Below are 21,749 nucleotides of genomic sequence, written 5' to 3' on the forward strand. Positions count from 1 at the left end.
AGCAAACCTAACCCAGCCCCTGCTCTGCTCAACTTCTGCCCAAATCCAGCATGTCAGACTGCAAAAACTAGCAATGCCTCTGGGCTCAGTGTGGGGAAATAACCAAAATCAGTGTTAGAAGCACAGGTTCTTTATGCTCCATCAAACTGGCCTTTATTTTTTCTTTTTAGCCTTGCAATTATTCTTGAATTTTCTGATGTATGTTGTCTCTGGGAGCCACTAAAAAGTAATGGATGGATTTGCAATAAAATATGTACAGCTCTGCCAAAGTGTTTTTAAGTTAGTTTGCATCAACTCTGAACTAGTAGTGACATCAGTCATTGAAAAACTCAAGACAAGAACTTTATACTAGTACTAAATATTAGCAATAATTGTTAGTGTTAGGCCTCTTAATTATCTTTGCAGATACTGCTAACTATTATATATCATATAAGAGAAAGAAAGATTCTTCCTCTAAACACTTTATCTGCTGTAAAATTGTGTTGTATTTGACTCCAAGAACTAACCAATAACCTTTGTAACCAATAACCTCTTATTTCTCTTATTCCTCCATCTTTGCGTGATGAACGTTCCCCTTCCAAATTTCATTTGCCTCATGTATATTTACTTTAAATGCCTGAAATGGAAGCAAATTTCTTTACAACTTTCTTCTATACATAAGAAAAATGTAGTTAACTGCTTGTAAAAGAAGCAAAGATTCCCATAGAAAATAATAACAATAATAATCATCATTTGATTCTGGAGGGTGGCATCAAGAGTGAGACTGTGCCAATGGCACAGAGAACAGAAAATATTAATATCAGAATATCAAAGAAGACCAAAATCTATGCTTTCATGCTATGTACTAAAATAGCATCTTAGTGTATTTTAAGGAATGGTTAAGGATATTTTTAATCTTAGTCTTCAGTTTTTGTAAGTGGAGCAAAGAAGGGTCTCCCTTAGTTTATTTTTTATTTCCTCTAGCCTACTCTAAAATATCTTAGCCTTGTACCTTTCACAGGTGACCTGTAGCTTTTTTATGAGAGTAATATGTCTGAAGTGCTTGCATGCAGAGCAGCAGGACCTGATGCCCTTTGTTTCACAATAGCTTAGAAATAGGCTCAAATGGCAGTGGTGCTGATGCCTCCACCCAAGCCAGGGCTCAGAAGAGATAGGTACAAGTAAGTACAGAGCTGTTTGCTTTCTCTTTCCCTTGCTTTACTGTGGGATACCCACAAACATTTAATTAAAGCTATTGTATGCATGCTTAACTTGGAGATATCTGTGGTTCCTTGAAACCGTTATGCAGGAGCACCAAAGAAAATACAAGGGAGTCACTGAAGGAAAATACAAATGAATTAGAAAAGCATAGCAACCAGAGAATACATTTCCCATAATACAACAGTCAAAGGTCATGAGATCACAGATGCTCAGTTGCTCATGCATATCATCTATTCTCTCCACTTGCATGCTTGCTCCGGAGAGGGCAAAGATTTAATGAGGATGGGGCTAGCATTAGCAGTTCTCACCCTTCCTCACACCCTACATCTCAAAGAGCACTGAAAGCCTCTTTGAAGTTGGAATAGACACACATTGAACTGTCCCAATGCACACATACAATCTGGAGTTTTCTCATCAGGTACAAAAATACAAGGTGACTGTTCTCTTCCGGCTGCCCTGGATGTGAACAAAGCTCTCGAATCAAAGACTTACTGAATTGAGGAGTTGAAAGAAGTTTCTCCATTGCATCTGTCTTTTCAACCTGCAGTAGCAGCCCTTCTCGGTCTCACGGTTTCTATTAGTCAGTTCATTTTTCCCAGCTCCTCAAGAAGAAATCCTGTTCAGACAAAACAGCACTCTATTTACAGGAAGCTTGGCAGGGTCAAAAAGTGACTGTAAAATGGATCTCTTGTTAAAACACATACAGCATTTACTCTGATGTAGATACAGCTAGGACTCAGCAATCTCTGATTTGCTATCAAGGCCTTGAAGGTGATCTCAGAGTCAGATTTTTTAAACTTGGTGACATTGTGTTGTTATCACTTAGCAGAGCTAACTCAGTTGTTCCAAGTCCCACTTAATCTGTGCAGCTCACTACCCACAGCTTCTGACCTACTTAGTCACTTCCGGTCTTTGATTTTAGTCTTAAAGCCTCTTTTCTGTGTTGGCATGTGACTGCCATTTAATCATAATCAAACTTCCTTGAACCTCCATTACTGTCAAATACAGCTTCTCTCACCATAATACCCACTCTTCTGAGTGCAAGAAAACTGATTTGCAACCAACAGTCTGCCACTTCTCTTATGCTCTGTGTTCATCTTCGCTTTGTTTTTCTTCCCGTGTGAGTCACTTCTTCCCCCTCTCTGACACATCATGCTACACTTGGTTTCCCTTGATCTGTCAGTGGCTGAGATGCTGCCCTGCACACCTTTACTGCAGAGATCTGGTGATTATTATTATAGTGTGTGCCCAGCTACTGTGTGCAGATTCAGAAGAAGCTAAACACGAAGAAATTGAGTTGGCCACAGGCTGTTTCAGAAAGTCAGCTCGTTTAATACGCTTTTGCCTCTGACCAGAGATGATGACCAACTCAGTTCCCTTATGCCTTGCTTAAGAGCTCCTTATGCAAAACACAGGTGTTTAATCTATGCCTCCCCACCTACCATCTCCCCTGTTACTTCAGGGCACTTGTTAACTTTACAGAGGCTGAAAGTCCTTACTAGCTTAAGAACTTTCCCAGTTCTCACTGGTTCTTTATGCTGCAGTAATGTGCCTTTGAAATAGTCTCCTTCAGCCAATTTCTTTCCATGATCAGAATCCAATCTAAAGATGTTAATCCAGTACCATGGTGACTTTTGCCTGCACTGGGGCACTTCTGAATTGGTGGGGTCTGTTGATTTTCGAGATTCTTTCACCAGGACAGAGAAGTTCAAAGATATGGCCTGGTGCTCTTAGTGGCCCGATGCTCTTGGAATGTCAAATACAAAACATTTAGTGGCAATGTCATCTGTGTGTAACACAAGGGAGAGATTTGTTCAATCTCCTCCTGTAAGCTCTTTCCTGACTTTTTTCCATATGTCCAGTTCTGCTTTGCTCTCTTCCTCCTATTTCTGTGCTCATCAGCACTCATCCCCTTTTGGGTCTTGTTAACATCTGGAGGTTATGTGACCCATCACGTTGTCCTCTTAAGAGGCAGAAAATACCATACATTTTGGAAGGACAAATTAGCTACAGGCCATTCTTACTAAGCCTCTCCTTCAACTTATCTCAAATTGTATTTTTGAACTGCAGTCACTACACACTGTAAGTTGAAAACAACCACTTGAGCCCTTTCCAGCAAGGCTTTGATACTAGGCCTGGAGGAGAGATAAGCAGCACATTGAAGTTGTGGTATCACTGTAACTGAGGGCAAGGAGTGAATGGAAACATACCCTCCTTCTGGCACTGCCTGGCTCTGGATGAGGGGAGAGGAACGAGCTAAGCAGCTTGGGTTCACACGCATGGCAAGAGCCAGCAGCCTCTCAGCTGATGACAGATGAGACTCAGGGCCTGGTTAGTGGGAAGCCTGTGATTAGACTTCAGCAACATCTGTCTCTAGCACTAAAGGAATCACTGCTGCGGGCTGTGATTTTCTCAGCAAACTGTAATTATACCAGGAACCTCATTCCTGCTATTTTTCTCAACAACTTAAGTGCAAAAAATATGTGAGTAAGGGTGCAGAAAAGCTGAAACTGTGAAAGGAGCAGGAAATAGGCACCTGTTTCTTTTTGTTCCGCTCACTCCATTTTCTCTCTGTTTCTTAGATTTATATGAATCACAGACTGTTTTTTCCTGGAAGTCAGTGCCAAGGTTTAACTACCTGAAGTTGGCCTGCCATCCACCTGAAGCTGATAGCACACATCCTCTCTGTCCACTTATGTCCCATGGCATCTTAGACAGGTGTGGTGGCACTTGCAGAAGGTGTCATACCAACCTTTCCTTCCTCTTTCCTCCCACGGGGGCAGCAGTATGGAGTGCTGGTCTCTGATCACAACTGTTCTCAGGACATTTCCAGGAAGGTATGGCCTGGGCAGAAGTGTGGGATATGGGAGATTGCTCAGGGTAAGTTTAAACCTTACTCTCAAAGGTCCTGTCCCGACTATGATTTAAGAGTTTGAACTTAAAAAGTGTTAGGTTGTAAGCAGTAACTCTCTGTTTTAAAAAATACTGAAAAGGCAGTAAAAGTTTGAACTCACAGTAACACCTGGTAAATTTTGCCAAAATAACAATGTCAAAAAAGAGCAGGATTTCCTTGCAAGATTTCTCTGCCAGAAAAATCTTTTTGTTTGTGCAGTTGTAACTCCATAATTGCTCATTTGCCTTTCTTTGCTCAGAATATAAAATTAAACAGATTTTTTTTATTGTATGTGTAGGAGAGGAGGAGAAATATCTAAGAGAGTGTTTGCCAACAGAGCTTTACCATCCAATACTTAAGATGTAGACAAGGTCAAAATGATTCAAACTAATCCATGTACTTCTTAACTTTTCTCACAGCATTAATGTGACTTTTACTATACTTCGAAGGCAAGAGTGTCTTGTCTATGTTAAGCAATTTTATATCAACACCATACTCATCTAGAAGAAAGCAGAATTGTTCCTTACCAGCATGTCTGCCCTTCATCATGCAGTGCATCTGGCAGCACAGCCAGGGATGAGACTGTGGCAGCAGGAACTTGACCCTTGGGTCTGAAAGCACTGGGAAGGCTGCGCATTGGCAAGCAGATCCCTATCTCCTGAGCCAAGCCTCTGCAGACTGGTGACACATCTGGAGTAGTCTGGAATTGGCACAAATGGCTGTGGACGAGGAGGAGAGAGGAAAGGTTAGAAGGAAAGTGGAAAAAATGCCTGTTGCACATTTCACTTTCTTTTCCATCTGCTTGTGTGCTGTTGCTGTGAGCTATTAAACAGCTGCAGTGCTCTCTCCCAGAAGGGACTGTGATTCAGTGGAGATGGAGAATGATCCCTACAGCTTAGGGCTTTGGGAGCTCCCTTGAATGGAAGGGGCCATAGGAGTAATGTTTCTCTGATTGACTGTTCTACTAAATACACTTGGGAATTTGGCACTTGGGGCAGTAGCCAGAGATGCTGTTCTGGCTCCTCACACCTGAAACTCCTGGCAGGCAGTAGGTACTGCTGGGTACTTCTGACTCATTCTTGTCCAACTAGGTAAGTCCTTCTTGTTTCTTGCCATCCAAGCAGAACCTCCCAACTCTCCTGAACTGGTTCCAATTTTCAAGGAGAGCAGTTAACTCAAGCAAAAGGTGTTTGCAGACTTCGAGACTGTAGCTTAGGAAGATAAAGGTAGAGAGGGAGGACCAGGAGAAGGTGGAGTGGGCCTACAGTGACTGCCAAGGTCCGAGCAAAAGAGCAGGTTTTTTTTCATCCATTCAGACACTCAGCAATTTCCTGCATTGTTCCTGCAATCAGCATCTCCACCTGATTTCACTTAACCATTTCCTGTTTACAGCTTCCAGAAACTTTCTGGTGAAATCACTAATCTGCCACAAGATCAGTCTTTATGGTTCCTTTTGAGCAGGCTTCACTCACTTTTTTTCTCTGTCTTCAGTACACAGATCTTTCAGACTGAGGCACTGTGTTCTGTGTGTGCATGTCTGCATGCATGTGTGCTTGCAGTCAGTAGTTATGTCAGGAAACCATGTGCTTGCTCATTAGTTCTTTCTCTTAACATATGCCCCTTTTTTTCCTTCTAATGCTTGCTGGTTTTTGCAAATTTGAGCAAAGAAACAAACAGTAGCACTGAGGGCTGGTGCCTCTTTCTGTACAATAGAGGGCTCCAGATATTTAGAGGAAGGACTCTTCCCATTACTTTCAAGATCTAAGTGCTCTCCCACTAATGAGGAATTTGTTCTCTGCATAGCTTGCCCATGCTTCAAATTATTTTCTGTATTTGAAAACAGTGAGGCAATTTCTTCTAATCTACTGTTCAGTTTCTCAGATGTGAAAGGTAAGATGGAAGAGAAGGAAGGGTGAACCAAAGAAAAAGAAATTTCCTTCTTACAGTGTAGATGTCTCCCACAAGTGTCCATCACACACTTAGTCATGTCTTGCAGAAATCACTAGAAATGCCTGCACGCTTCAAGTCTACTCTCCTTAGCTATATTGCAGATAACACTGCAGCCACCACTAAAACAAAATTTATCCTTCACTGCTTTTCCTGTTTGCTTACTGTTTTTATTTCTCTTCTGAAGTGGTGAAAATAGATTCTTAAGTTTCCTCTCTGATTCTCATGCTCTTGCACAGTGCTGCAATGTTTGGGTTGTGGTGAGCACTACAGGGGAATGTTCTCTTCTTAAAATAAATCATGGAAACATTTCTGTTGGAATCAGGGCTTGTAGAAGTTTACTTTTTTTAAAAAAAGAAGAATGTCAGGCCAGCTTTATGCCTTTAGAGGGACAGACTTCTGATGTGTGTCAGTGTATATGTACTGACGTGTATCTGAGTGTGTGTATATGTACATACACATGCATACACACACATACCCCAGTGTATGTGCCACTTACACTGGTATAACTGAGCACTGAAATCATCCTGTAAGACATCATCCTGTAAGATCTCCAAATTCCTTAACTACCTCTGCTGCAAGTTACTGTAAGTCAGGATGCTTTCTCTGTCAACTTAGGTGTAGAAGGAGTTGATCTATAGTGTGCACCAGCACTGCTGCTGAGCTGTTTCACGCTTTGGAAGTGAAGTTGATGCTGTCACACTCTCACAGGTTTCTGGATATTTTAAGAAGAACACTAAACCCCCACTCCCTGCTTTAACTGTAACATAAGCATGCAGCAGTATCACTTCTGTATGGGTTATAAGGGATGGTCTGGGTATCACTGATGTCCAGGCAGCTGTCTGCTGTAGGCATAGCACAACCCCACTTAGATCAGAGTTTGCTGAAGTATCCTTCAAGCTGTTTGTGAGCAGCTTTTGAAATTCCATCAGGGAAAGGAAGCAGGAAAGGACTTCTGCACAGAAGTCTCTTTCAGATTGGCCCAAGTATGTAAAACAGTTACTTTGGTCTCCATCCAGCACAATTCATTCAATATTTTGTGTCAGGGTGCTTGTCATCAGTGGCATTTGCCCAGGGTGAGTCACACCTACCCAAGGAACAATCTGAGAGAGCCCTCAAATCTTCCTCAGTTTCGTTTTACAGGGTACAGCCCTGGTAAATTCATGATCATATTGGACCACACAGCACTTTATAGAGCAGCTCCTTTTCTTCTAACCAGATTTCAGTCCAAGAGGCAACTACTTCCAGATTTCAGCCCAAGAGGCAACTACAAGAGATTCTCTGGTTCAGTGTCCATCTTTGTTTTCCAGATGTTTCTTTCACCACACTGCTTTCTGGTTACACTATAAATTTGGGTACACTCCAGATATTTTTGCCTTCTTCCTCCACACCAAAATTGAAGGAAAGCTGAATTATATGAAAATGAAGTGAGAACTGAGACCCTCAAGGAAAATGGCAGGAGGTGTAGAGGACCATGCAAGACTCTTTCCAGGAAATGGGCAGAAGGTTCATCACATGAGTCACTGTAACTTTAGATGACTAAATTCTTGAAGAATAAACTGTCAGGAATATGATACTGCTCAGGACAGTTCCGGAGGGAGATGAAACCTTCTTAAATAGCTGTTGTTTGGTTTTTTGTTCATGATTCATTCCTGAGGAAATTGCTGAGTCTCTGGCCAAGAACAGGGCGGAGGGAAGTGCAGGCAGTGCCAGCCCTCCTCGGTGGAGGCAGCAGGCAAGGCATGCTGGGTTGCACATCCCACTGCTCCTGGCACCAGCTCTCCTGTCCAAGGAGCTGAGAAGGGATCAGGAGCACTCCATGGCTGTCCTGCCCAAGTGAATAGAGTAAAACAGAATCACTAGTGCTCTTCTGCCACCTGAATCAATTCACAGCATGTTTATGTGTACCAGCAGGTATGAGACCAAGAGGAAATGAAGGTATTAAAACACTAATTCCAGCTTCTTTTAAAAAGTTTTCTTGCTCTACCTGCTCCAGCCACTTAACCAAGTTCTATCAATAAAACTGGCCCAAAGCTCTGAATTTGGATTTCAGAGATGGTCTTAAGATTTTAAGCCAGTAACAACAGAAGCAGTCAGATGCCCTCCAGAGCTACCTCCAGAGGAGCTGAACTAGCATTAACAGCACTGGAGAATGTTTGCAGTAGTATTTTGAGTGTGGAGAAACCCCAATGTTCTAGCATGCTGCTGCCAGTTCCCATCTTGATGAGTTTCACGCAAGCATTTAACATTTCAGCATTAGTTTCATGTCTCATAATACCATTTATGTAATGATTGCTCATTTGGTTCCCATTAAAATAATGGTATTTCTTCTGCAAACCACTGCCTGTAAAAATCAAGCCACCCAGTTTCTCTTTAGATTGTAATAAAGGAAATAAATAGTAGGATATACACTGTAATTCCCAGAGAATGCGGGGGGCTTTCTTTCCCCTCTTCGACATACAAAGTTCAGACATCAGAATTAGGAATGTGAAAGATCTGTTAAGAGTTGATGAACCCATCTCCTGCAAAAACACATGTAGTTACTCCCCAGCAGATGTTCCTCAGGTACTATATTGATAAATGAGTCTACAGCTCTCCATAGTCAGAGAGAGTAATTTCTCTCTTAAAATTGAAGAAGTGGAAGGCACAGTTCTCTCAGGTGATCACAGTGCCGCTATACTTTGAGACAGTATAGAATGATTCCTTGTATTGTACATACCAGCACTTTGAGGAATTCAGTTTCACATGTCTCAAACAATGGGGGTTTCATTGCTTCCTGTGGGAGCCTGCTCTGCAGCCTAACTTGTTTCACCATCTGGAGCATTTTCCTGAGTGTCTGCTCACTTTAAACTTTCTTTTAATTATGTACCCACTATTTCTTCTTAAAGGTAGTTTGCCAAAAGTTCCTGTTGTGTGAAATTCACATTCTGTGGTGCTTTTTTATTTTTCATGAGGATTGAGAAAACCTTGAAAGATTGATGACTTCTTCTCTTTGCTTTTTCTTCCTCAGAAATAATAATAAGTAATTAATAATATAGTACTGCTTTTTTAGCCATTCATCTCAGTGATTTACAAGGAAGATCAACATTGTTGTACTCTTTTTACAGATAGGAAAAATTGAAGCACAGGGCAGGAAACAACTTGTCTGAGATCATTCAATGAGCCCATAGCAAGACTTGGATTTTTAAGCAGGTCTCCACAGTACTGCCCTACTTTTTCCTTACTTTTTTATTTTTTTTTGTCCCAGTCTAGTTCCCTTTGGCTTTGTTGGAGTACCTAGGAAGGACAAACTTTCCATGAACTTTATTCAGAATTGCAATATTGTAACTGAAAGATCAGCTTGTTGAATATTTAACAGTTACTATCTTTCCAGTGTGTTGGTCAAGCATCCTAATTAAGTAGTGACAAATAAAACCAACAAAGCATTTTAACAGACTAATTCAGTCCCTAGGGCCCCCAAGCTGAATTTCCTTCAGCTAGCCTGTGTTTTCCCAGTTGCAGATTGTGCAGATTGAACACTGTATATATCAAGCACACTCTTATCAGCACACTGCAGGGAGATTTCCTTCCTCCTCAGTGCCACCATGCTTACTTTACCTGTCGTATTTCCCTTAGCTTAGTGGTTTTCAGTAAGTGTGTTTCTCAGAATATGAATAGTTGCTGAATTATAAATCTTCCAGTTTGGAATCATAACACCACAATGTGTACGGCACGATACACTGGGTAGGGAGCGATACTCAGCCAAGCCCTGAGCAGGCTCACCTGGCTGTCAGAAGCAGTGTGGCCTGAACAGCACAGAGCTCTCTGTGGGCTGCTAAGAGATAGAGGGTTTCTCTTACTTGCCTTAAAGCTTCTACCTGTCCAGCCTGTCATTTCAGTGAATATTTTTGGTGGGACTGGAGACACCTGAGCAGATGGTAAGATGAGTGTTCTTCCTCACCTCCCCACGTGGAGGTGAGGGCAGCCACTTCTGTGTGCTTGCAGTCTGGTGTGCAGGAGCCTCGTAACTGCCCCACGCTCTGGTGACAGTGCTCACCACATATGAGGTGCATCACTCTGTGTGGATTGAGAATTGAGAAATCAGGGCTCTGGGTAGGCCAGAGTTAGAGCTGAGGAATAGCACACAGATCCTCCTGGCTGCTGACTATTGTCAAAGTGTGCCAGCAAATGAAGTCTGTAATGTTATTCTCCTACTGCTCCTTCAGGCCTCCTTAATTCCAGATGTCATTGCACCAGCATCTGTGGATTTACTGAAAGCCACAAGACTGCTGTAGGTCACTGAGCACATTATGTTTGCTTTCAAATTGAGTTTGAGAAACTACCAAGCAGTGTCAAGCCTATTTCTCCTGGTTATGTGAATAGAGGAAGCTGAGAAGCAACAATGATTACATAAAGCAGGGAAATCCCCCCAGACTTGTCCCAAGCTACCTCAAACTGAAGCTGATTTGCATACATTCCGTACAAATAACTTTGTAATGGCTTCTTGCCCTGTGAGTTACATGTACTTGCTTATAATGATACAATCAGGCCAGTTCTCCAAGTTGAATCACTTGGAGAAGATAACAAAAGATCAAATCAGAGCCTGTGTAGAAATCTAAGCAGTTTTATGTAGCACATAGGCCTGCAGATACAACTGGGTATTGCTATTTCATACAAAATCAATGGGGACTGTTCAGTACCTGCTAGTAACCAGCAGTTATTCCAGAAAAACAATTTGTAAAACCCCCTGTGTTATGTTTTATAATTTGTGATTATGGATGGGTGGTATCATACATATCTTCCTCTACAAAGCCTGTTTGGTAGAAAATGGACCTTACTGAAAACTAGAAAAAAGCTATGGTATTCTTGTAGTTAAAAATATGGTCATCCACTTTAAAAAACCTGAGACTCATCTGGCCCGTAATTCCTGAGTGATGCCGCTCAAAAAGCAATGGTGTTAAACAGACTTCAAGATTCCTGTGATTTGTTTTAAACATCATGGTTTAACAGAAACAAACAAGTAAGCAAAAAGAGACAGCATATTGAAAGTGCACATTTACTGGGCTGTCTAAAGCTCAAAAATGTAGTTGGCTAATCTGACACTACAAAACTATATTTATTTTATATTTTATATTTTATATTTTATATTTTATATATTTTATATATACTAAGAATAACAATGTTCATAAGCCTAGTATATCATGACTGTGGAAATGCTTGGATTCTTCTTGAAGACAGGTGGTATTTTCTGTTCCCTTGTTTAGAGAGTGGGGCTTGGGGATTTGTTTATTTGTTTGTTTGATTGTTTTAATAGGATGAGAATTTAGACTTCTCAGAGGCTCACTATGAGCTGTTTCTTTGGAAAGAATTGCTTGCTTACTCTTTCCTATCTTTTTATTGAAATAAGTTCTCAGATACATTTCCTGTCAGCCCTCTCCCAAAGCTAGATGGAGTGTAGACAACTTCACTTATTCTCTCCCAGTAAATTCTCAGAAGGACTTCCTGTACATTTTTTGGGTTGTCAAGCCAGCTGTATATTAACATGAAGTACAGTTGAGTAATGCTGTAGGTGCCTTGCAATAAATACCAAAGCTGTTTTAAACAGTCTTAGAGGTGCTTTTGTCAGTGTAGCATATTTCCCTTGAGGAATATGGGAAATGAGCGTTATCATCATTGTCAGTATGGTTACCCCAGGACAGCTATATGACCAACTCTTTTCTAGTGTAGTTGCTTTTTCATATAGTTAACAAACAGGGCTAAAGAGGAAGAGGAAAACTGAGACACAGCTTAATTTGACAACCTGTGTTTTCAGAGCCTTGTGTTTCTTCTACAACATCACCTCTGTCAATCATGGCTTGTTACTGTGAAATATCCTGCCTTTTACTTTCCTCCTTTCAGGTTTATTGACTTTCTTTAAAGCTTTGGCGCAGCACAGTATGAATCAGCCCAGGTATGAGCTGGCTATTTTGCAGAGTCCTTCAGGCACCTGAGGGCTCTCTGTGCTATGATGGAGTTTGTCTCAGTGGGTCAGCTACAGAGACTGGAAAAAAAATACGTATTTGAATAGGCCTGAGATGCCTTGCAACACAGTTAATAGCAGCAAACCTGAGGACATGACGTGATCTGACTGATGCTTAGTACCTTGGATATTTTGGTCCTGGTAACTGTGTGTGTTTCTTCAGTTTGTGTTCATCACCTTGCAGGTTGTTCAGGAAGGCTTTCATTTTGGTTTTAAATATTTCCTCTCACAAACAACAGTCTGTTTTCTACATAAAGTATCTAATCATAGTAATATAATATCCTTTATTTACATAGAGAGCTTCATGCCAAAGTCCTTTACAGCCTGGCATTGATAGAGCTCTAAGACTAGAAGAGGAGCAGCTTATACTGGTTGGGAGCAGGCTGTGATCTCAGCCTAGGTATTAAAAAGCATATAAAGTGGAGCCATAATATTCTCTCTGAATCCAAGGCAATTTGCTATTAGTTAGAAAATATATTGCTATAAGCTGTGCTCTGTTAAACTCTAGAAAATGTATTTGAACTGTCAAACATGAGCTGTATTAGACAATGTCCATCTTCTTGCACATCCCATTCTCTGTTCATAGGCACTGGCTACAAAAAAATCAGTTCTATTGGAAAATTAGGGTGGTGCAAAGTATCCCAGCAAGTACAGTATTCTCAGCAAATACATGCTGGCCTTTGGAGAGCTCTGGCAAAGAATGGTAAAGAGGCCTCGACTAGTCTAAAGTTTGGCTTTAGAACACATTAGAAAGTTTGCCAGCCAGAATGAGAAGGAGAGTTTGGATACTGGTAACTAGAAGGACAACCAGAGATGCAGAATAAAGAGGATCATTACATGCATGTCAATCCATTTTCAGCAAATCTGTAACATTGGTTTATAGTGAACTTATTGCCTTGATTTGTTTTTTGTACTAAATGGGTGTCCAAGTGGTTGTTTGCTGGAGGAAATGGCAACTTTGCAATCTCATTCAGAAATATTGTGATTGAGGTGTCTTGTCTTTATTGTGTGTTTCAGACCGAAAGGATCAAACTAATTTAGTTTGGGAAGGAACCAATCCTGCCCTGCAGCCCATACGAGTGAGGAACACTGCCTTGAAAGATACTTTACATGATGCTGCTTTACCCAGCGCTATTGGTGAGACTTGAAAAAATGCATCAAATCCATAGAAAGGACAAATGAAACCTCCCCAAAGACTTGAATGAATGATGACATTGGTTTTCAAAAATCTGGTGAAGCAGAGTGAGCATTCTTCTTCTTTCGTCTCTTCAAAGACTAACTTTAAAACCAAGTGCTGTTCTTTGTATATGTGGGGCCATACATAACTCTGAAATTCTGAAAAACCTGTCTTTTGCTTAGCTTAATTTAAGTGACTTGATAATAAAAGCCTCTGAACAACATACATGGTACTGAAGAAGTGTAGGCCACATGTGCCTTCCTAATTCACCTCACTACCTCATCAATTTGGAGGAGCCAATGGCCAAGCACAGTAGTGTCCACAGCCCAAAACACAGTGAAATGTTCACTTCTTTTTTTCAAGAGAATGATAAGCCCAGTCAGTGGCTTGATTACCAAGCAATAGTACAGTAGGTACTTACTCCTGTAACTCACTTGGAAATCATCAGAGATGATGTAAGAGTTACAAATAGCTTGACTCTGACTGTTCAGAATGTTACAAGAACAGGTAGCAATCTAAACGGTGGGAAGATCAATGTGTATTACAGCTGCTCAGCTTTCTCTGTCTTCAAAGCACTTTTGAAGTATTCACAGCATGACTGCAAACCACAGAACTGTTTACTCACCTTACAGACTTAGAGAATGTATGACTTGCTCAAGGCTGCTAAAAGCATCACCAGCTGTGCTGTGATCAGGATCTGTTCCTGACTCTCAAGCCTACAGGAAAGCCATGGGTGAAAGCCATGGGTTCAGTTAGTGCCAGCTGCTGCTGCAGTCACCATTGGCCTGAGAGGCTGGTTCTGTCCTCTGCTGCCACAGGGAAAGCCTCCCTGAGCACCCTCTTGAGAAGCAGAGTAGCCTGTACAGAAATATGAGAGGTCTGAAGTACTGCCGAAGTGGCTGTAGGTGACCCGGCAAGGAAATGAGCTGCAGTGAGGCCACCTCAGGCAGCCAGGCAGGCAGGTTGCCATCTGCTGTTTGCTGGCTAGTCTGGGGGTGATGACAGAGCTCCTGGGAGCACGTGGCCCCTACTAAAAAGTACTGCACACTGTTAAGGCTAGCAGTGCCACAGATGTGGAAGCTGATGTTGCATCACTCCCACCCACCAGATAGGATGGCATGGAGAGACCATCTCTGCAGCTATCGGCTTGCACGCCTGCTCACACAGCTTTGGGCTCTCCTTTAACAAGGAAGTTTCCATCACAACAAGGAAGCTACTGCATTTCAATAAGCTACTTCTAAAAGTAATACATTTCACCCTGGGGAAGAGCAATTTTCCAGCTTCAGTGTTACCAGTTTTGTGCTTTGAGGAGACCTTTGTAACATGTAATTTTAATTTTGTTTTAGCTAAGATTTAGATTTTCTTCTTGACAGTGCTGCACTACCAGCCTCTCAAACCCGCTGAACTTGCTTGTAGCCATTTTATCTGAGTATCTTGTAAATATTTGGTAGAGCACTCAGACAGAGAAGTGTTTTTTGCTCTTACAGTCACATGCCTGGTTCCAGGACCTTTAACAAGTACAATAGACTGAAGGCAGGGAAAATTCCAGTGAGATGCATTCAAGTCTCCAGGGAGCAACTGCACTCTGTTTAGACTAAAATTTCTCATTGCTGTCTCTCCCTATTAAAAAAAAAAAAAAAAACATGGAAGGATTGAGAGGGGAAGTTAGAGGGTTTCCTTATTATAAACACCAGAATGCAAGCAGTTTTCACTCTTTTCTGTCATATTGCAGAGCCATTTGCAGTTGGAGAGGGAGATAAGCTTTTCAGCGCTCTCTGCACTACCTGGGAAATATCCATCAAGTTTTAAAATGTTTTACAAACATTAGTGAATTAAAGCTTAATCCCCTTCTTCTCATCCCCATGAAGCAAGTACAGTTTAAAGACAGGGCTGATGAGACTAAAATAGTTGTGCTTTGCTGAGGTCACAGGGGCAGCATGGTAACAGAACTTGGGTCTTTGAGTCCCAGCTTTCTGTCTTACACCAAAAACAACACACATTCCCTCCCTTTCCAAGTCTTGCTGTATTTCCCTTCCTAGGATATAGTGAAAACATGCTGGTATCGCACCTTGAAACAACCTTGGGTTTTCCCCCTTGCTCACAACTGCTGTCCCATGGAATTAAGATGTTGAAAAGATCAAAGAGGGATGTGAGGTGGGGGAAAAAAAATCAAGTCACTGCTCTATCTGCCTTGGGCATGTTTTGCCTCCATTGCTACCAGTGGAGTTGATGTTCTGTTGGAAGCAACCTCAAACATGTTTGTATGTACTTCCATATAATATTCAGGCAGAACAGTGGTAAAAATGTCATCATTAACAAGAAAGCTTGGCTGACAAGAAAATTGGACAGATGAGCCAATAAGTCACTCCTGTATTGAATAGATGTAATTTCATTATCCTTCTGAATGTGACCTGCACTTACTGCTTCTTATTATTAGCATCCTGCAACTACAGCCGCAGCCATCTCTTTCACCTCTTCAGAAGAGAGGGATAATCTGTCAGCTAGTTCTTCTTCATGGTATGAGTGAGATTTTTACCAGAGGGATTAATGGTTAGTTGAAGAAGGTTGTTCCCAACAGGGCCAAGCAAAAAGCAATGTGCACGAGATGAAGTGGAAGACAAGGAAACAAATCTATAGATTAAAAGCTCTTAAATTATTTTCCCCTTAGCTTCCCCCGCTCACACGGATAGGTAACCAGACATGCAAAGCTAGATGTATATTGACAGTGACCAGTGTAAGCAGGACTGAGAGCTTCTCGCACTGTGCAAACAAACCTGAAGTCAGTCAGCTACCAAAACCAGATCAGTATGTACCAGCTGTTCCAGCCCTTGTAGATGAGAGACACTGGGAGGAAAATCAGTCCTCCTGTCTTTCCTGTGACCTTACGATGTATCCCAGTGCTAGAACCTTTGGCCTCTTTATGCTGTTACCTTTTGTGACAAGGCTCCAGCACTGGTCCTTGGGTAGGCTGCTTTTCTAGCACTCTTCCCTGCAGAGGATCCAGACTCAGTGCAAATGCTGTGCACAGTGCTCATTTCATTCCCTGCTGAAAGGCAGCCAGGCCTGAGGTGGAACATGGCAAGCGCTTCGCCGCACCTGGCAACTCCACACAGCTGCTGAAAACAAGCGAGGAAGAAAGCAGTGTACAAATGCAGGGGAATTTTCACATAGGCAGGATGTAATTAGCAGAGCTGGAATTTGGCCAGGACACTGGGGTTAAAAAACTGGCTTGCAGGTAACACACTGGGATCTTTCATAATTCAGATGCTCAGGATCTCCCATTTCCATTTTACCTGGAAGATGTCAGAGGACTGTTCCCTATTTAATGGTCACGGGCAGCTCTCGAACATCTGACACAAAGGAAGAAGTGTCTAAATGGTGCTGCACCTGCAGAGATTCTCTGCCAGCAACTGCCCACCATGAACAACAGCTGAAAAGATCACATCCTGATAGGACCATGGCTGCACCACTGTAAAACACACCTCCATGCCTTGGGGTTCACTTCACCCCTAACTCTCATTATTCAGTTTTCAGATAAAATCCCTTCCAAACAGAAAGAGAAGATGATAAAATTAGGGCAGCACCTTACACACAAAACACAAGAGAGAGAATATTACCATTAGGTGCTGCTTCAAGCTTATTCTCTGCCATTAGAGATAATACCAGCTAGCTATTGGACAACAGAGAATTTAGATGAAGCACTTTTCCCCAGTGTTGATGAGTGAGCTTTTTTCCAACTGGCCTTGCTGGTAATACACAGAGCGTGAAGAGCTTTTGCCACCTTCTTCCTTCCAGCAGGGAAATTGTGTTCAAAGCAACAAAACATTTTTTTCCATTTCATGATCTCACTTTCGGTTTAAGCAATTTTTCTGTTTACTACAAGGATGTTGAATGTCCAAAAAAGATCAGGGAAGTCATTCGTGAACCTCACGTGTGTAAAGTCTGCATGATGTTTCTACTATGATGAGGCCCACAGTCAGAAATATAAATAATTGCAAATCTCTAACCCCTTGTCAGTCAGACCTGCAGACGTGTCCAGTCAAAGAGCTGACTTCCCCTGTGTGGTGCAGTGTGTGCAAGCAAAACAAGAAGTGTTCCTGCCATCTGAAAAAGCATAATCTCTGCATCAGTAAGTCATAAAAGAAGGACCCCTCCTCTGCCTCTGAGAGCTTACCATGCCAGCCTTTGGTTTATTTGAGGGGGGTATGGTTTGTATGCCCAGGCTGCCGTGGAAGCCCCCTCTTTGTCAAGTGTTGTTTAATACAACCACCGACCAAACTTGATGAGAGTATCTCAGTCAGTGGGACAACAAACCTACAGACAGCCTCTCGTAGCAAAATGCACTGGGGAGAGTAAAGAACGGGCAGCTGCAGGCAACAGGAAATCCAGCACTAATAAATAAAATGTCTTATAGCCAGAAAGAGGAAATAAACAGCAGCAGCCCAAACTGTGAGGACAGAAGAGAGCATAACTGTGGCATGGGAATCGCTGAGTTACAGTGAGCTTATTTTTACAGAACGTTGTCCCAGTTTGTTATGTGTTCAGAGTGCAAAAAGAGTGGGGGAGTGGGGGGACTGCTCAAAGAGAGGGTCTCTATCAGAAGTTGTCAACAACCACTGTAATTAAGGAAGCAGCCAGAGCACACACAACCAAAGCTGCTGCCAAAGTGAAATGAAAGCATTTTTTGTTTTCAGCTGTAGCCCCAAAGGATAATAAAAGATGGTTCTACTATGCCAAGTGAGGAGCTGCAGGGACACCGTTTCTAGATGGCTCTCCTCCCATCTTTCCAAAATTATACACTGGGGAAGCAGCAAGTTACTGTTCCTAAGTGTGCTTTCAAAGCCCATGCCTGCACACCCCATCTGACTGCAGCCACCTGGGAAGGCCAGCCACAAGACAGCTGGGCCCCCCAACCACCATGGTGACAATGGAGGTGGCACCAGCTGAGCTCTGCCCGCAGCCAGTGGGCTGCTCTGGCACTGCTTGGTTCAGACTGATGAAGCAGCAACACTGAATTTTTCTCCCCTTGCCCTCAGCTATGGGTTTCACCACGGCCCCACAGCATAGCCACCACCAGTGGGAGCTGCCGCATTCAGAAGAGCCACACCCCGCTTTCCTCCTGAGGGCAGCTGCATTTAGGGGCTCACTGGTGTCTTGGCAAAGACCCTCGTTTGTGGCACACCAACACTGTGCTCTTCCCGCTGCTGACAGCAAAGGTGGCCTGCGCCCATGCAGCGGCAGGTGCTGGGGAGCAGCGCATGGGCTGGCAGAGCCGAGGGGGTTGGTACGGATCTTCTCAACCGTGGGACATGAGCTTTCACTGGTGGCTGCAGAAACTGATGTGCAGGTTCAGCGAAGGGAAAGAACTCATTCAGAAATTGCATGCATATTTCTGAATTCATTCATTGCATGGCGTTTGCCTTTCATCCTCCCCCCGGGCTCTGTGTGCATTGCTGGAATTCTCTCCCAATCCTATATAATAATTCCCAGGTCTCCACAAGCCACTGCCTGCCAATGGAGACCACAGTCACTGGCCCGCCAGCCTGGTCACATGAAAAGTTACATGTGAAGGTTTAATGCTTTCTCCTGACCCCAGCCCCTGTTCCTGTGAATCCCCTGCAGTGTTTTCCTAATCAGGTGCCAGGGAAGCTTTGCACTGAGCAGGGTGCTAAGAAGGTGGCTATTTAGCTGCAGCATTTCCAGAGTCTTTGAGCTCTCTCCCAAGCTGTAAATACAAGCAGTGGAACCAGGTGAATGTCTGAAGGCTGCCATTTAGACCTGAAGCTGCTTTCTAACTGAAGGCACATTGCAGTTGCCTCACTTGCTTTATCCCAACTGCTGCACTAATGGTTAATTGCTTCAGCTGGTATGGAAATCACATAGCGCATATAAGGTACACAGCTATGGTCCAGTAGAATTTTAGCCTTCGCTGGACATTGACAATATGTCTGTTACTAGGGAGTCAAAAAGAAAATACAGCCCTTCCATTACCAAGTTCCAGATGATGCAGGTATTTAGTTCACCACACAACTTGTGACAGTGGTAACATATTTACTTTTGCATCACCCTCATATATGACATATCAGAAAAAACACATGCTTTTGGAGACTCTCAAATGGAAGTGATCTTTTAATAAATCTGGATGACAGGCAGAAATATTCAAGGGCTGTTTCTGATGTATCAGCAGGTACAGTAGTTTCCTGCTATCAGTGTTAAGTGAAAGTGAGGGAGGGCAGGTATCTCCTGCAGGAAGAGTTTTTTCCTCCACCTGATGTTTTCATGTAGGATTTCACACATGCTGGTGTATGATTGATGCTCAGCTTTTGGAAGCATGGGAGCTGTATCTAGCAGTCAGGGCCTAATGTTCCTCTGGGTTTCATTCAGACCACAGAAAGACACGCAAGTTGCACCTTTGAGCCAAACAGCTGGATAATCAAACAGAGCATTTGATTTCAGTTTTGGGTTGTTTTTGGGTTTTGTGGGTTTTTTTTTGTTTGTTTGTTTGTTTGTTTGGTGGGTTTTTTGGGGTTTTTTTGTTGTTTTGTTTTGGGTTTTTTTTTAAGGGGAAGCTTGTTATGAACTCCGGCTTCTACTTACATTTTTGTGGGTTTAAATGAAAAGACCAGGTAAATTTTTAAGCTATAGTCTGTTCATATTGTTCTGATTTAAGCTCTATCAGCATCAACATAACTTTTTAAAACAAACAAAAAAAGACCCCAAACAGTGTTTTTCAAATTCTGTACTACAAATTTTCAAAAGTGTAGTGTATTCAAAAGTCTAAGCCTGTCCTGCTTGGCTGACTGGCTGTTTGATGATTTTTTTATATTATATTACATTGTTTCATTCTTAACTGTAAGCCATCAAAAGCATAAAATCTGAGTTCTAGTCTCAGTTACACTCAAACATAGCTGCTGAAAAGGTTTGTTTAACTTCTTAGTATATATGCCATTTAACAAACTTTGCTTAACTTGTGTATTCCTGACTCAATCCAAACAGGAGATGAGAAATCTTGCTTCTCCCAGATGAGAGCACACCTGAATAATATAGGAATTACTTTTCTCACTCAAAAGCATAAACAAAATACATGCATAAGTACTGGGGTTTAATCAGCTGGTGCTGTCTCTTTATTTAAAGGAAAAACTTATTTAACTCTTGGGGAGAGATTCAAGCTACCAGTGACAATGGAGACAGGTCTGAGCACCCAAATAGTAACGTATGTAGAAAAAAGGATAAGTCAGTGATGTGTGTGGCTGTAGTCAGCTGGCATTGTCCACCCTGCCACACAACAGCCAGGAGACCAGCAAGGAGGATTTTCCATTTCTGGAAAGTGCAGTGAAATGGGGGAACACAGTGATCTCCAAATTGTCTTTCCTTCTATGAAGTATTGTCTTCAGGATACTGCTTGACATTCATTCCGTCAAATATTTTGACAATTTGAACAAATAAGCAGGAAATGGTTTTGATTTTTGGCTCCAGTGGGCCATTTGTGAAGAAGAATAAGTAGCGCAGCATGTGCCATGTCTCTTAAATACCCTGGTTTGCCAGAAACATATGCAGTGTGTTTCCCAGGCTGTGGAAACAGTTATCATTTCCAGTCCACCAAGTCACCCTTCTCTCTCCACACACCATCCCCGACCCCACATCGGGCTGGGGTGAAAGGAAGCATCACTATGAAGTGCTCTGCTATTGCCTGTTCGTGAAGAGAGGGTGCCTGTGAACATAACACGTTATTCTGTGCACTGAGACTGAAACTTCTGTTTCTGAGAAGGATTGTGATTGCAGTCACTTCACAGTGGCTCAAAAGAGGAGTAGCAAGCCGAGGTGGGGCATGCACAGGCACCTGAGAGCCAAGGTGCCCCTCTCTCCACGCTGCTCTGCAGAGCCAGGCAGGTCTGTGAGCGTGCTGCAGCATACCTTCACAGGAGCCCTGGGCCAGGGCGCTGCGCTTGGGAAGGTGCCAGAGGAGCTTTTGTCTGTGCTTTCACTGCGGGTTTAAGTAGTTCGATTAGCATTTGGGTCAGAGCACATGGAGCAGCCCCGGCTGGGGTGGGAGAAGTCACACTGCGAGGCCACACTTGAACGTGGCCACTTTACTGCACCGCTCCGGGCACAAAGCCTGCTTGTGTGGGGCACGTCCCGTCGTGCGTCACACTTTGGTTGTCAGTGGCAGCCATGGGTTGCTGGGGGTGACACAATAACCTCTTTATGCTTAAAAGAATAGCGGGGGGAATTGCAGGAGACCATTGGAAACATTGCAGCAAAGAAGTGGTTTGGCTTTTGTCTGTCCCTCAAGGTGAGGTGCCCAGGCAGTTGCTGAGCTGCCTCTGCTGTGCTGGAAGGAGCACAAGCAAAGCAGCATCAAGGGTGATTGCAGGGCTTTGGGTGGCTGGGTGGGAGAGGACTTGAAGAAACACCCAAGGAAGACCCTGGTATCTCTGTGGTAAAAACATGATAAAACTGCATGTCTAGGATAGAGTTTTACAGCAGCTCACTATAAAGTCTGGGCTGCTGCAGCCTTGTCTCCCCCACTGCCT

General features: G+C 42.8%; 1 protein-coding gene across 9 annotated transcripts in view; it reads left to right on the forward strand.

The window, feature by feature from the left end:
* Window positions 1–21,749, forward strand: part of RAD51B (RAD51 paralog B) — a 379,423-nt gene that overhangs the window by 349,162 nt on the left and 8,512 nt on the right. For 4 of the 9 annotated variants that reach the window (XR_008437716.1, XR_008437714.1, XR_008437715.1 and 1 more), the window contains one exon: window positions 13,056–13,143. The exons of 1 other annotated variant lie outside the window; for it this stretch is intronic. Coding sequence is in view for 3 of the 8 variants with exons in the window: in XM_053981406.1 (XP_053837381.1) it covers window positions 13,056–13,186 (131 nt within the window). In the remaining 5 variants the exon portion in view is untranslated. Of the gene's footprint in view, window positions 1–13,055; window positions 13,441–21,749 lie in introns of those variants that run through there. 4 more of the 9 variants (XM_053981406.1, XM_053981408.1, XR_008437718.1 and 1 more) reach the window with 3 other exon arrangements.

The sequence above is a fragment of the Vidua macroura genome, chromosome 6, assembly GCF_024509145.1.
Source record: "Vidua macroura isolate BioBank_ID:100142 chromosome 6, ASM2450914v1, whole genome shotgun sequence".
Lineage (NCBI taxonomy): Eukaryota > Metazoa > Chordata > Aves > Passeriformes > Viduidae > Vidua > Vidua macroura.